The sequence below is a fragment of the Heloderma suspectum genome, chromosome 3, assembly GCF_057233095.1.
Source record: "Heloderma suspectum isolate Gila_16-S chromosome 3, 16-S_ref, whole genome shotgun sequence".
NCBI classification, from domain to species: domain Eukaryota; kingdom Metazoa; phylum Chordata; class Lepidosauria; order Squamata; family Helodermatidae; genus Heloderma; species Heloderma suspectum.
In genome coordinates, this window is record NC_139460.1 from 74821516 (window position 1) to 74834883 (window position 13368).

At 40.6% G+C, this 13368-nt stretch overlaps 1 protein-coding gene across 1 annotated transcript in view; it reads right to left on the minus strand.

Moving 5' to 3' along the window:
• Positions 1-3612: 3612 nt before the first annotated feature.
• LOC146349803 (SAM domain-containing protein SAMSN-1-like) overlaps positions 3613-13368 on the minus strand; it is a 66023-nt gene continuing 56267 nt past the window's right edge. Inside the window, exons 7-8 of the mRNA XM_084843520.1 lie at positions 13180-13330; positions 3613-4742 (exon numbers count right to left, since the gene is read on the minus strand). Coding sequence (XP_084699646.1) covers positions 4543-4742; positions 13180-13330 — 351 coding nt within the window. The 3' untranslated portion in view covers positions 3613-4542. The remainder of the gene's footprint in view (positions 4743-13179; positions 13331-13368) is intronic.

Consider the following 13368-nt stretch of genomic DNA (forward strand, 5'->3'; position numbering starts at 1 on the left):
GGCTTTCATTTGAAATTACAAGGTACTGTACAGTGTGGAACTAATCCTTTCAGGTAGAATTTTAAATGAAATGTGGGGCCCATATTATCTTTTCCTGCAGGTTAATAACAACAACAACAACAACAATAAAAATGTAACATTTGTATAGCACTGCTGAAAGCTCATCACCTACATCATCTCACTGTAACCTTACAAAAATCTATAGGTCAGTTGGTATTATTCCCCATATTACAGATGGGGAGACTGAAAGTGGCTTGCCTAAAGCTACCTAGTAAGTTCATGGCAGAGAAAAAATTCGAACCAGGGATTTCCTTAGTCATAGCTCAGTCTCTTAGCCACTGCATTACACAAGTTCTCATATGGTTGCAGTGCTTTGGATTCTGTGTCTGCACAGGGTGAGTCCTGGCTAGACTATTCATGGCCTGAACTGGTCACCTCTGTCCTTTATAGATGCATTTTAGGGAGAGGTTCTTTAGGTGTGGCTTCTTCCATAATTGCAGCAGTCATGAGAAGATGTCCCTGCAGGAGCAAGGACAGCTTCCCGCCATGTTAATATTAAGAAACATAGGAAGCTGCCCTGTACCAGGTCAGACCAATTGCCCATCTGTTGTCTACTCTGACTGGCAGCAACTCTCCAGGGTCTCAGGCAGTGAGAGGTCTTCCAAATTATCTACCACCTGATCCTTGTAACTGAAGAAGCCGAGGTTGAACCTGGGATCTTTTGCATGCAAAGCATATGCTCTACCACTGAGCTTATCGTAGGAGCCCTTAGGAACAGGCATCTAGTCCAAGACTAATAGCTTGTTTATTTTGATTTGAGATGCTATGTTTCCTGATGTGAATGTTGAGTCAGCAGGGCTATAGGCTGACTCCTATCTCAAGACTTGAAATGGTGAAATTCCATGAGCGAGCAAAAGTTTGGGAGAAGTTTTCTCATGCTTTCACATTACCAACAAATGCTAACAGCACAGACACTTTGCATATCTTTTAAGATATATGCCATCTTCTTCCAAAGATAGTTGAATAACCTTTGACTGGGTAATAGAAAAACCTAATGGATTACCCAGTCACTTTCTAAAAACAATCACCTTACTAATGACCACATTGGAATGTTGGCTGCTTCTCACATTATGGAAACCGTAAATGTGAGTATACTAGTGAATTGGAAAATGTGGATTTCTTTAACTGTAGGGAAATCCCTTGAGGCACTGTCTGGACAGCCAAACACACTTATAATGTGAGGTGCCTATTCTTGCATGGCTTCCTGATGGTATAGAAATGCAACTGTGTTCACATATAGGAAATCACAATTATACCCACTAGGGCATAGTAAATGATGTGCCAGTTTATATTGTGATCAGATGCAATACCCATGTGTGGGAATTTATTTTTTTATTTGATTTGTACCCCGCCTTTCTACCAAACAAATGGCACTCAAGGAATGAACAGAGGGCATGAAAAAGAATTATAGGCCACAATCCCCAACACACATTTCAAGTAGAGTTAAATTAGTCTAAGAGCACAATCCTATGGGTTGTGCCCCAGGTACTTGTAAGCCTCCAAACTTGGAGGCTTGCGAATACATATGCAGAGAGGGAGGCACCTTCCCATGTCTCTGCACTCTTGAGTGCAGAGAGGCAGCAGGTACAGTTCTCTCCACGGGCGGGGAGCGCAGGGGCAGGGAGTGCAGTTTCCTGGCTCCAAACTTGGAGCCCTGTCTTTGAGCACAGAGCCAGGAAACTGAAAAATCTGTCCCTGAGACGCTGTCTAGGGGCCATAGGATTGCTCTCTCCGTAGCTTGAAAGTGTCACCATGACCAAGGGAATTGCCGCTGTTGCATATCCTGGTATCTGTGACTATTCGTAGTTGACATAGTACTTGCTTCACATGAATACAGGTGCACAGGAGGTCGATAACAACACTGTAAAACTGCAGTAGTGGTGGCATACAACTGACCCTCATTACGTAGGGATATAGGGATTTTATTATATTAAATGGTTTAGAAGTATCAGGAAGGAAGGAAGGAAGGAAGCTGCCTTATGCTGAGTAAAATCATTGGCTCAGCTAGGTGAGTACTGTCTATAGAGACTCAGAACCAAAATATATGTTGTGCTAATTATGTAGTGTGTACCTCAGGGTTATCTTTTTATTTACTCTAAGGTAAGGATGGGGCAGTGGTAACAAAGGCAAAACACTTCCCATTGACACCGTAACATTTGGGGGGAAAGGTTTAATCCTTCTCTCTCAGACTGCAGTGGACCTGATCGAAATTGGGGCCACATGTCCTTACATGAAATACAAAGTTAACCCTGAGCTACATGCTATGCAATTAGCAAAACATGTTGTTTGGCTTTGACAGTGGTTCTCTGGGATCTTGCTCATCCCTACCTAGGGATGCCAGGGATTTAAATCTGAGATCTTCTGCATGAAAAACATGGGTTGTACTCCTGAACTACAGCCCTTCTCTGCCTGATTTGGACCTGAAAATATGAATAGCTTATCCAGTCCCATATTTCATTTCATCTTCTTCTCTAATGTATACTTCATTTTCTGAATATTATTACTTTAGCCTAGAAGTTAGTGCCTCATTAATCAGGTACTAACTTTATCATGGTGTCCCTTATGTCTTTTTGGACGAACGTCTCACTATGTTACTGCAGTGTTGCATGAACTGTTTCCTTATGCTGCTGCAGTAATATCTGGAAGCCTGGAACAACCACTCCAGGACTGATGGCCATTCAATCAGTCCTTTCTTCGAACCTGATGGTCACCTGGCCAGGATGAAAGACAGCAATTGCATGAGAAGGATCTGCACATGAAACCACCAATGTGGTTCCAGGCTACCAAATAATATGGTAGAAGCATGGGGCAGTCTATGCTGTCATGGAAGCTTATAGAAATGTCAGAACCTACCAGATGCTGGCAATTTCACTAGTGGGACTGGAACCCAGAATGAATTCTGGAATTTGGTGTCGGGGAAGATCTTGGACAGACTTCCAGATGAAAAGTCTGGGCTCCTTACATAGTTACATCCAACTCTTGTTAAAATCTTTTGCTTTGTAGCTTTCAAATTGGAATGTATTTGCTCTTAAATTATTTAGTTTTTGAAAAATTGGGGTGTATATTGTGAGTATGAGTTACTGAATGGATAGGGGTTGTATTACACAATAAATTTGTTGTTGTTTATTTGGTCAGTCGCTTCCGACTCTTCGTGACTTCATGGACCAGCCCACGCCAGAGCTTCCTGTCGGCTGTCGCCACCCCCAGCTCCCCCAAGGTCGAGCCCGTCACCTCCAGAATATTATCCATCCATCTTGCCCTTGGTCGGCCCCTCTTCCTTTTGCCTTCCATTTTCCCTAGCATCAGCATCTTCTCCAGGGTATCCTGTCTTCTCATGATGTGGCCAAAGTACTTCAGTTTTGCCTTTAATATCATTCCCTCAAGTGAACAGTCTGGCTTGATTTCCTGGAGTATGGACTGGTTTGATCTTCTTGCAGTCCAAGGCACTCTCAGAATTTTCCTCCAGCAATAAATAGATTCTGCAAAATACTTAGTATAAATCAGTGTTGGAAATTCCCACATTAAGAATGACATGAACTCACTGGGGAGTATTTTAAGAACATGGGAAAAAACACCCTTTTAATATACATGCAGACATGACAGTTCACTGAGGGATGAACAATGTTATATACTCATTTTATAAACTTTTAAACCTTTAATTGATTGTTCACAAATAAATAGATAGTTCTGAACGTCTGTTTTCATATCACATGCATTAAAGGGATTTGTGTGGGGGGGAAACTAATGAAAAAGAAAATCACTTCCTGCTAGCAACTCTCCTTTCACACTGTTTACAAAGGAAATAATAAACGGAATAAGGAAACCCTTTATAAAAAGGAACACATGCATAAAGTATTCAGAATACACAACCCAAAGTGATTATAAACAGTCCATGTATATTAAGATTCCTTTTCTTTCTGGCAGTATAAATTGTTTAAAGTGATATTAGAGTTAGCTCTGCACATTGCGTTAATTAAATTAGGCCCATATAGATTCATATTAAAATATTTGGCTGCTTACATTTTAACTGCAGTAGCATTTTTGTAGAAAAAAAATTACTTTAGAAATGTATCATTAGATAAAAGGGACAGAATAACTAGTCCTTACCTTGCAAAATAACAATTATGTACACTATTTACTGTATTTAGAATTTTTTGAAGGTGAACAGTTTTAGAATTATAAACCATTAGGTAGTCATTCTCATGTAATAGAAAAGTAATTTACTGTACAAATAATGTATAAAAATGAAATCATCCTGCCTTTAGGAAAATCACAAATAAACACAGATTATTTAATAGATATCTATATTTGCTTGTGTATTTTTTTTTTAAGTTAGAAATCAGATGGCACATCCAATCTCAAGAATGATTGATAATGTTCATTATTGTCCATTATTCCATACTCATCCTAACAGATAAATTCAGTGCATTTGTTGAAGCTGCAAATTCTGTGTTAACAATCTTGCTGGAAATGTGAACAAATTCAGTTTGATTCAGTGATAGTGATTGCCTGCACCATGTCAGACAGATTCTCTGTATCTAGGTCTTCCTTGCTGTTGTCTGAATTTTCTGGTGAGATGTAGCAACCAGAGTCTCTTGGACAGTCATTTAGCTGTGACTTGTTAAAGCTGAGGTCAGGGCTTAAGATTTCCGACACTTGCTCCGTTTCCTGGTCTTGTTCAGCTGTAAAATTGAAACAGTATGTTACAAACTGCCTTTGAGTAAGGGATTGCTAGTTATGTGGTTGCTTTTGGCAAGACCAGCAGAAAAGGGATGGATACCTTACAAAACATTTGTATCATAAAAAGACAGTGTTGGATAGCAGTCAGAATCGGGGAGACTTAGAATGAAATCCAAATTCAGCCGTGCAGCTCACTGGGTGGCCTTCATCTCTCAGTTTAACTATCTCATATAATTCTTTGTTTACGTCATTTATTTATAGGCTGCCTTTCAGAGCCATGTGCTCACAAAGTGGCATACATGAAAGATACATAGATGTATGAAGACGTATCTAGATAATCTGACACACGAGACACTTTAGCATTGTAGAACTAAACAATACCGTACTGCCCTTATACAAATCTATGGTGCAACCACACTTAGAATACTGTGTACGGTTCTGGTCACCATACCTAAAAAAAAGATATTGTAGAGCTGGAAAAAGTGCAGAACGGGGCAACTCAAATGATCAAGGGGCTGGAACAGCTCCCCTACGAAGGAAGGTTATAGTAGCTGGGATTATTCAGCGTGGAAAAAAGGCAAGTAAGGGGAGACATGATAGAGGTGTACAAAATTATGCATGGTGTGGAGAACGTGGACAGATAGGGAGACACATTTCTCCCTCTCTCATAATACTAGAACCGGATTGGTGGGAGATTCAGGACAGATAAAAGGAAGGACTTCTTCACACAGTGCATAGTCAAACTATGGAATTCGCTAGCACGAGACATAGTGGTGGCCACCAATTTGGAAGGCTTTAAAAGGGGGTTAGACAAATTCATGGAAGAGAAGGCTATCAATGGCAATATGCTACCTCTAGAACCAGAGGCAGTATGCCTATGTACACCAGTTGCTGGGGAACATGGGCAGGAGGGTGCTGTTGCACTCATGTCCTGCTTGTGGATTCCTGGTTGACAGCTGGCTGGCCACTGTGTGAACAGAATGCTGGACTAGATGGATCCTTGGTCTAATCCAGCATAGCTCTATTTATGCTCATAAAAATCCCAATAAATAAACAGTTCAGAGCCACATAAAGCCACCTGCGGAAAATCACTCTCAGGGAAAGTTGGCCTGGAAGAGATAATTTTTAAGGTCTGCTCGAAAGCCTGTATTATAGAGGCCAAACGTAATTCATTCTGAAGGGAGTTCCACCACTATTAAGGCCCTGTCTCTTGTGCCTCTCTGACTTAATTGATCTTACAGAAGGGCATACAAGTAAGACCTCCAAAGCTGACCTTAAAGTAGAGGTGGTCCTTTAGTTCACTTGGTCCCAAATCATTTAGGATATTAAAGGTTAACACCAGCACTTTGAATTGTGCCCAGAAACACTCTGGCAACCAGTGCAACTGGTATAAATTTGGTGTTACATGTTTTGCTTTTCTGTTGTGAGGATAAAATGAGGAGAACTATGAACACAACTTGAGCTCTTTGGAGGAAGGAGGGATCAGAATGTCATAGAGAAATGATAACATAAACAATAAATAAAGACATGAAATTATTAGATACTATCATAGCATCCTCATTCAACAGGAGAAACCATATATGAAAACTGAAATTTAAGCTGAAAATCCTGATCTACGAGATAAGGGTTGCATGCACAGAGCCCCCAGTCAGAGTATTTGCAATAGCACCAAGCATCTTCTGATGGGAGGAGGGAACAGAAGGCTAGTTTTAAGAAATACAATTTGATTTCAATTTGTATCTTTCATATTTGGTTTTCGGGGGGGGGGGTGTATGTACCAGTAGTAACATAATATTATTAGAGGCTATCTTTGATTAGGTTATGATGTCTTTTGCTGTTGTGTTAATGGCATTCAGTTATTGTTTTGCATTTTATCTTTAAGTATAAAAAGAAAACATGTTTATAATAGTATGTGTAGAGGTCTTAGTTGAATGCTGAGATTGGTACCATGCAAAGGCCCAATACAGACAACCAGATTCCCAACTGGCTAGGCTTTCTACAACATTTTTGTTTGGTCTTCTATATTAATGCATATGTATTTTGTGTTTTTTCCCTGCCACACCTTCTCATGTGTGGTAAAGGCTGAGGGACCAGACAAGAGGTAAGGCTTTGCCACATTTCCTACTTGGTAAACTGGTCATCTGTATGTACCCTGTCAAAGTTTCACTTTGGATCAATCTGTGCAGCTAAATTCATCTTTTGCCCCATTTGGAAGGAACCCCTCTTTATCAAACTAGAGGAAATGCCATTACTGTAGCTCCTATCACCACCACCCCTGCCCAAGCCCATTAAGCCGAGGGAGAAATAAGTCCTTGCTCCAAGCAAGATATAACTGTCCTACCAAGGAGCAGGTAACACTGGGCATGTACTCTTGGCCAACAATGGAGCAGGACAGAAGACTGTCCTCAGTGCCAGCAGGAGTGCATCACTTGTGCCCTCATGCCACTGCTGGGCCCCTAGAATTGCAGGGAGCTCAACATGTCAGACTCCCAAGACCAGGAAATCAGAACACATGACACTCCTGACTTTGCTTCCTGACTTAAGATGCAAGTTTTGATTTGAAGCATTTTACCTCTAAAGCAGATGTTGGTCTTAATCTGTAACATATTAGTCAAAGGCACCGGATACAGAAATAGATTTTTAAAGGCTACTATTAAAGGTTGCAGAATCAGCGGAACACACTGTCTTATCAACTACAAGAAGTCATGTAATTTTCCTAAAGCATAGCAGTTTCATAAAAGATAAATGGCTTTCAGTCAGAGGTGTCTAAGATAGGGTTAGCAGAGTCTATGATATGCATCATTTTGACATGTATATTCTTATAGTACTTTAGTCTGTAGGATTAGGCTATGGATACTGAAGAAATATAAGGCTGATGCATACACTCTGACAAGAGCTGTGTTATAAATATTCATTATCTGCATTTTTGCCCTTGTTTTGCCCTTGGAACTTGTTTTCATAAATGTACAGGTGTCTAGCTTGCTGTAATAACAGATGTGACAATATGGCTCAGTTCATAAAGACATGTGAGGCTCAAAGGACCATAGTTTTGAGAATACTTGTTGCGTGCATGAGTTAATCCTCTCTTGACTTCAGTGAAGTGCTGTAAATGTCCATCAGTGGAAAGGCAGGCCCATTTAAACCCTACCTGCACATTCCAAATAGGCATATGATACAGCCCTGTTGGGACTGCAGTTGGGAGACAGCATTATTAAATGTTGGCCCATGTAAAAAGCTTTCAACACAGGAAACTAGCACATGGAGAAAAGTTCTAGAACAGACTTCTTCACAACATGCTAGTTTTCTATATGCAGGAAATACAGACATGTCATTGTCCTGTGGTAGTCTGCAGTGTTATGTGTCAATCTCTTTAGTTAATATTTCATGAAACATTTCAATGGTTCATATCAATTATTTTGATATCTCCCTGTGAGTACTCTACAGATGATAATGTTGAAAATGTGAAGGGCTCCATTACCAGTTAATTATTATGAAAACAAAGGTTGTTGTTCTAGTTTAGGGATGATCAGCTTCTGTATTCTTGGGGGCCACTCAATTCTCCAGACAGTAATCTGAGGGCTGGAAGTTCATTTTACCATACAACTGATGTACCTTATTGGAAATCGAGCTCTTATGATGAAGTAGGCATCTTCCAGCAACTACGACATCACTGTTATAGAGGACTTTTGGTATGAGATTATTAGCTGGGGGGACGGGGACTTCCTAAAGATCTTCCCAAAGAGGCATATTTGTAGTGGCCCTAGCATGATACAGATCTAGGCCTGATTATCTAATGGCATATTGAAGAAACTTGGTAGCAGAAGATAAGCCTACATTGCTGCCAGCAGAACTGGAAGTGGCCCTTGTCCACAGGAAGCTAGTTGTTATTAAGTCCCATTGAAATCATTGGAATGAGCTAGTGTGACTGACTTGACCCATAAGTTTCAATGGGATGAGAGCAACTAACTTTGTCAGGATCAAGGCCTTTGAGTTTAGAATGAGCGAATGAAAAGGGCTTGAGATAACAATTTTGCTGACAAGTTGTGGGTGGTTAGGCCTCAGGGTTAAGGACAGCCTAAAGCAAATCCCTCTTCAAACTATTGGGAGCAGCAGTTTCCAATTTACATACTTTATTGATAATATATTATTAAAAGAAGCTCAACTGAATTTAATTTATGGAAGAATATCCAATGGATTTTTAGCAATTCAAATATTATGGATTTGGTACGCAAGATCAAAAAGATTCATCATTTTAAAACATATTATAGGTATAATAACTATTATAGTTACTCCTTGTGTACATTTATTACCTGTAGAGTCAAACTAATGAAGGTCAAGTGTCTAAACTTTTGGATACTGAGAAAACTCACACATCATATTTGGTCCATATGTGAATCGGCTGTCTCACGCTTCAGTAGCTGAGCTGCAGTACTGCAGATCTTGGTTTAAGGAAAACAAGCCTAAGTTCAAAATAAGCCACTAGGATTTTTCCATGCAGTCTAAACAAAAAAACATTTCTATATCTAGGTGATGGCTAGGCTTGTATTTTGGGTATATCACTGTAATTTCTGTAAGTAACTAGATTCTCTTGTACAATTGGGTAATTATGTTTCTCACTTCTAAGCAGTACAGATAATCAATTTTAATTAGGAAATCGTTTATAGTAGGCAGAGTCATGCCTATTTAAGAAAAAAAAATATTGACCTTGGAAAGTTGATTTCAGATGCAATATTTAGTTACAACAATGATGTCCTGCTTTTTCAACCCAATTTTCCACTTGGGTTGACTTAAGCACAGAGGTTTAGCTAAGGTCGTGCTGAATTAGTTACTCTGCTAAGAGTTAACCCCAGGATCACATTGGTTCCCATTCTTTCATTATAATTACTTGGCTGAATAACATTATATCCCATTGCATACTTTTACTGATTTTTCTTATCTTCTACATTACTGATCTACATTGAGGAAAAACACTACTGTTCTACAGCAAACAGGAAAGATCCATTTGCCATTGAGACCTGCAAATAACACATTTTGTTATTCAAATATTCCTTATACACATCTGTTAAGTTAAATGCACAATGTCTACCCAGGAGCTTCATTAAGACTTTAGGTCAATCACTTAATATATTACATATGCATATGTTTGACACATATGTCACACTTTCTCCTCTGCCACCCCTCTGCTGTGTACAGACACCATAGCCATTCTTTAACTCAATGGCAGTCAGGCTATTATAGTATTACATAAGATTCTTCCTACAGTTGGAAACATGGCTGCAACTCCAGTGACTTGTGATGAGTTAAGAACCATCAGGGTGTCAGCTGCAAGAAACTCAGAAATATAAAGCCATTGCTGGGAACAAGGTGGACTCATTTTTCAATCTGGGAGCTCCTAGATAATTATTCTGCAGCCAAGTCCCATTTAGCTGACTATATTATAGCACATGTAGAGTAATAACTAATGCAGTCTTAAGACGTACAGGAAACTCAGCCATTTCCTTTTCACCAAAGTGATTAGACAAGTTCTACGACTATATGTAAATATACACACAAGGCCTGATGGGGAAACTAGTATTATAATCAAGGAGGTTGGGAATGCTTATCTCTTCCTTCAATCTGTATTCATTCCCATGACAGTCAATGCATGCAAACCATAATGTGTGAATGGCCACACAAGTGCCTATTTTGTTTCCATTACACATTAGTGATAATGTTATGTCCCAATTTCAGTTAACTGAAAGCAAGTAGCAGCCTTTCCACAGTGCTTTCAAGTGTTCAAAGCATTTTATTGCATTGTCTAGTTGTAATCCTTCAGCAACTCTGCAAGATAAGTCAGTGGGCTGCATGGTGTGTGAGGGGACTTTCACTCACACAACAGGCTTTCCTTTCCTAATATTTAGTTCAGCTTCTTAGCTTGACAGGCATGAACCAGCTCTCAGACAGCTTTACTGTCCCTGTGTAGCCCAACTATAGGATCATTATGGGGGTGGAGACCACAAGAGGGTGTTAGTTGCTCCCAATTTGCCTCGCTTTCAGACAGCCTGAGTAGCCTTGGTGACAGTCCCGCTGGGTTGAAGATATTGCTGCTGAATGCCAGGTTGGTGAATGGGAAAACAACCATCATCCAGAACCTGGCCTGTATCATGGAGACCTGGTTGGATGAGACTGGGGAAGTAAATCTATCCCAGCTTTGCTGCCCAAGGTTCTCCATGTTGCAGCAAGCAGGACTTGGGGGCAAGCAAACAGAGTTCTGGTAGTCTATCATGATTCTGCCCCTTGGTGCTCCATCCCACAGTCGTTCAGCTTGGGGTGTGTGTACCTGGAGATGGGTGTTTGAGACAGAATAGGGATTCTGTTGGTGTAACACCCACCCCACAGCATAACAGCCTCCCTTCCTGAGCTAGCTAGGGTGGTTGCAGGGCAATGTTGGAGTCTCCTCAGCTTGTTGTGCTGGAGGACTTCAACATACATACTGAGGCCACCTTGTCAGGAATGGCTTAAGATGGCTTCATGGCTTCCATGGCAACCATGAGTCTGCCCCAATTGGTACCTGGCCCCACTCGGTCAACATGGCACACTTTGGATCTGGTTTTCTGCATTGGTTGTCATGAAATGGACATCTGCAGGATGTGACACAATCTGTGATGATGATCGCAGTGGCAGGTCTTTATGGGAGAAGGCATTCTCTCAGGCATCTCAGGCCCAAGTTGTTTAGGACCTTATAGGTTAATACCGAAACCTTAAAATTCATCCAGTAGCAAATTGGCAGCCAGTGCAGTTCTTTCAAGAATGGAGTTATGCAGCAACAGCTAGATGTACCACACAATTTAATCTCATTGCTACATTCTGCACTGAATCAAAGGAAGCTAAATCCAAGTTCTAAATCAGTGTCTGATGTCAGTAATGGTCTGGATGAGGACAAACAAACTGAAGATTCATCCAGACAAGACAAGGTGCTCCTTGTTAGTCAAAAAGGAATCAGGGAATATGGATTCAACCTGTGCTGGATAGGATTACACTCCTCCTGCAGTCTTGGGTGTGCAGTTTGGGTATACTCCTGGATTCAACCCTGAATTTGGCTGCCTGGGTTTCACTGGTGGCCAGGAGTGAATTTGCACAGCTGCAATCAATGAGCCAACACACCTGTTCCTAAAGGTGTGATCTGGACATGGTCACACATACCTTACTTACATCCTATTTGGATTACTGGAACACGCTGTGCCTGGGTCTGCCTTTGAAAATTGTTCAAAAACTCCAGCTGGTCCGAAATGCTGTGGCCAGATGACTGACCAGGGCTGGTTACAGGGAGCACATGACTCCCTTGCTACAGCAGCTCCATTGGCTACCAGTCTGTTTCTGGGCACAATTCAAAGTCCTGTTTATGACACCCTATAAGGCTGGGACCTCTTACCTGAAAGACCGCCTTCTCCCATAACAGCCTGCCTGGGTTTTAAGATCTTTGGGGGAGGTCCTTCTCTTGGTCCCGCCAGCATCTGAGGCACGGGGGGGGGGGGGGGGCTTTTCAGTGGCTTCTCCCAGGCTCTGGCATGTCCTGCCAAGATAAGCTAATTTGGTCACCTCTCTGTTGTCCTTCCACTGGCAGGCAAAGACGTTTTTATTCATGCAGGCCTTTGACATGTAAGCTCATCTGTTGCTGAAGGGTTTGGGTCACTGTTTATTAGTTTTATTGTTGTGTTTTTAATTGTATTTTAAATTTATTTGATGTTATGTTTTAATTAAGACTTTGTTTTTAATCTGTATTTTATCATTGTTAGCCACTTTGAGTGCCATTTTTGGTGGAAAGGCAGGATATAAAATAAATAAAATGTCCATGGCTATCAAAGTAGCAATGGCCCAAATGAACAGTTCTCTGTTTATCATCGAAAATAATAAAAAAGTGGTGTCTGATAGTGCCTGGACCAGGGGCACTAGAACGACGTGTTGCCCTGTAATTGCATTTATCTGTTACCTTGTCTCAGTCTGTAGGAGATGATGTGGACATGGACTGTTTCATCTACTTCTCCAGTAAGCTGTTGCAGAATCTCTGCTCTTTTTTCCCCTGGAGGCATCTGCTCGACATGTCACCAGGCACAATTATACCCAGTGAAAGATTTGCCACTGATGCCAGTGACACGTGGAATTCACCGATAATTTCTTCAAGCTGTGATTTACGCATTATTAAAGCAAACACTTCCTCGACAGCTTTTTAGCAAATGAGGTGGTATGTAAACATTAATAAATAAATAATTTTTAAAATGTGATTTTTTGCTCCCTGTTAATGAGGTCTAAGTAGACTATGTAATGTACTGATTGTCTTCTTCTGCAGCACACCCACAGAGGTGTATTAGACCCTATCATCACAATCACTTTAATCTTTTTGATTGATGTATTCATTCATTAAAATTCCAATATAATAACGAGTAGAAACTTAGCACGTACTTTCATAGTCCTGCAGATTCTCAATAGCAGAAAGTAACCTTATTCGGTCTTCTGGGTCTTTGATATTAAGTTCAATTAAATGGCTCTCTTTTAGATCTTTCAAATCTTCCAGTTTTTCATATCCATTTAGCAACAGGGTTGATGAGTAGTCCTGAAAAAAGAATGCAAATTCCTATTATTATAGTGCAT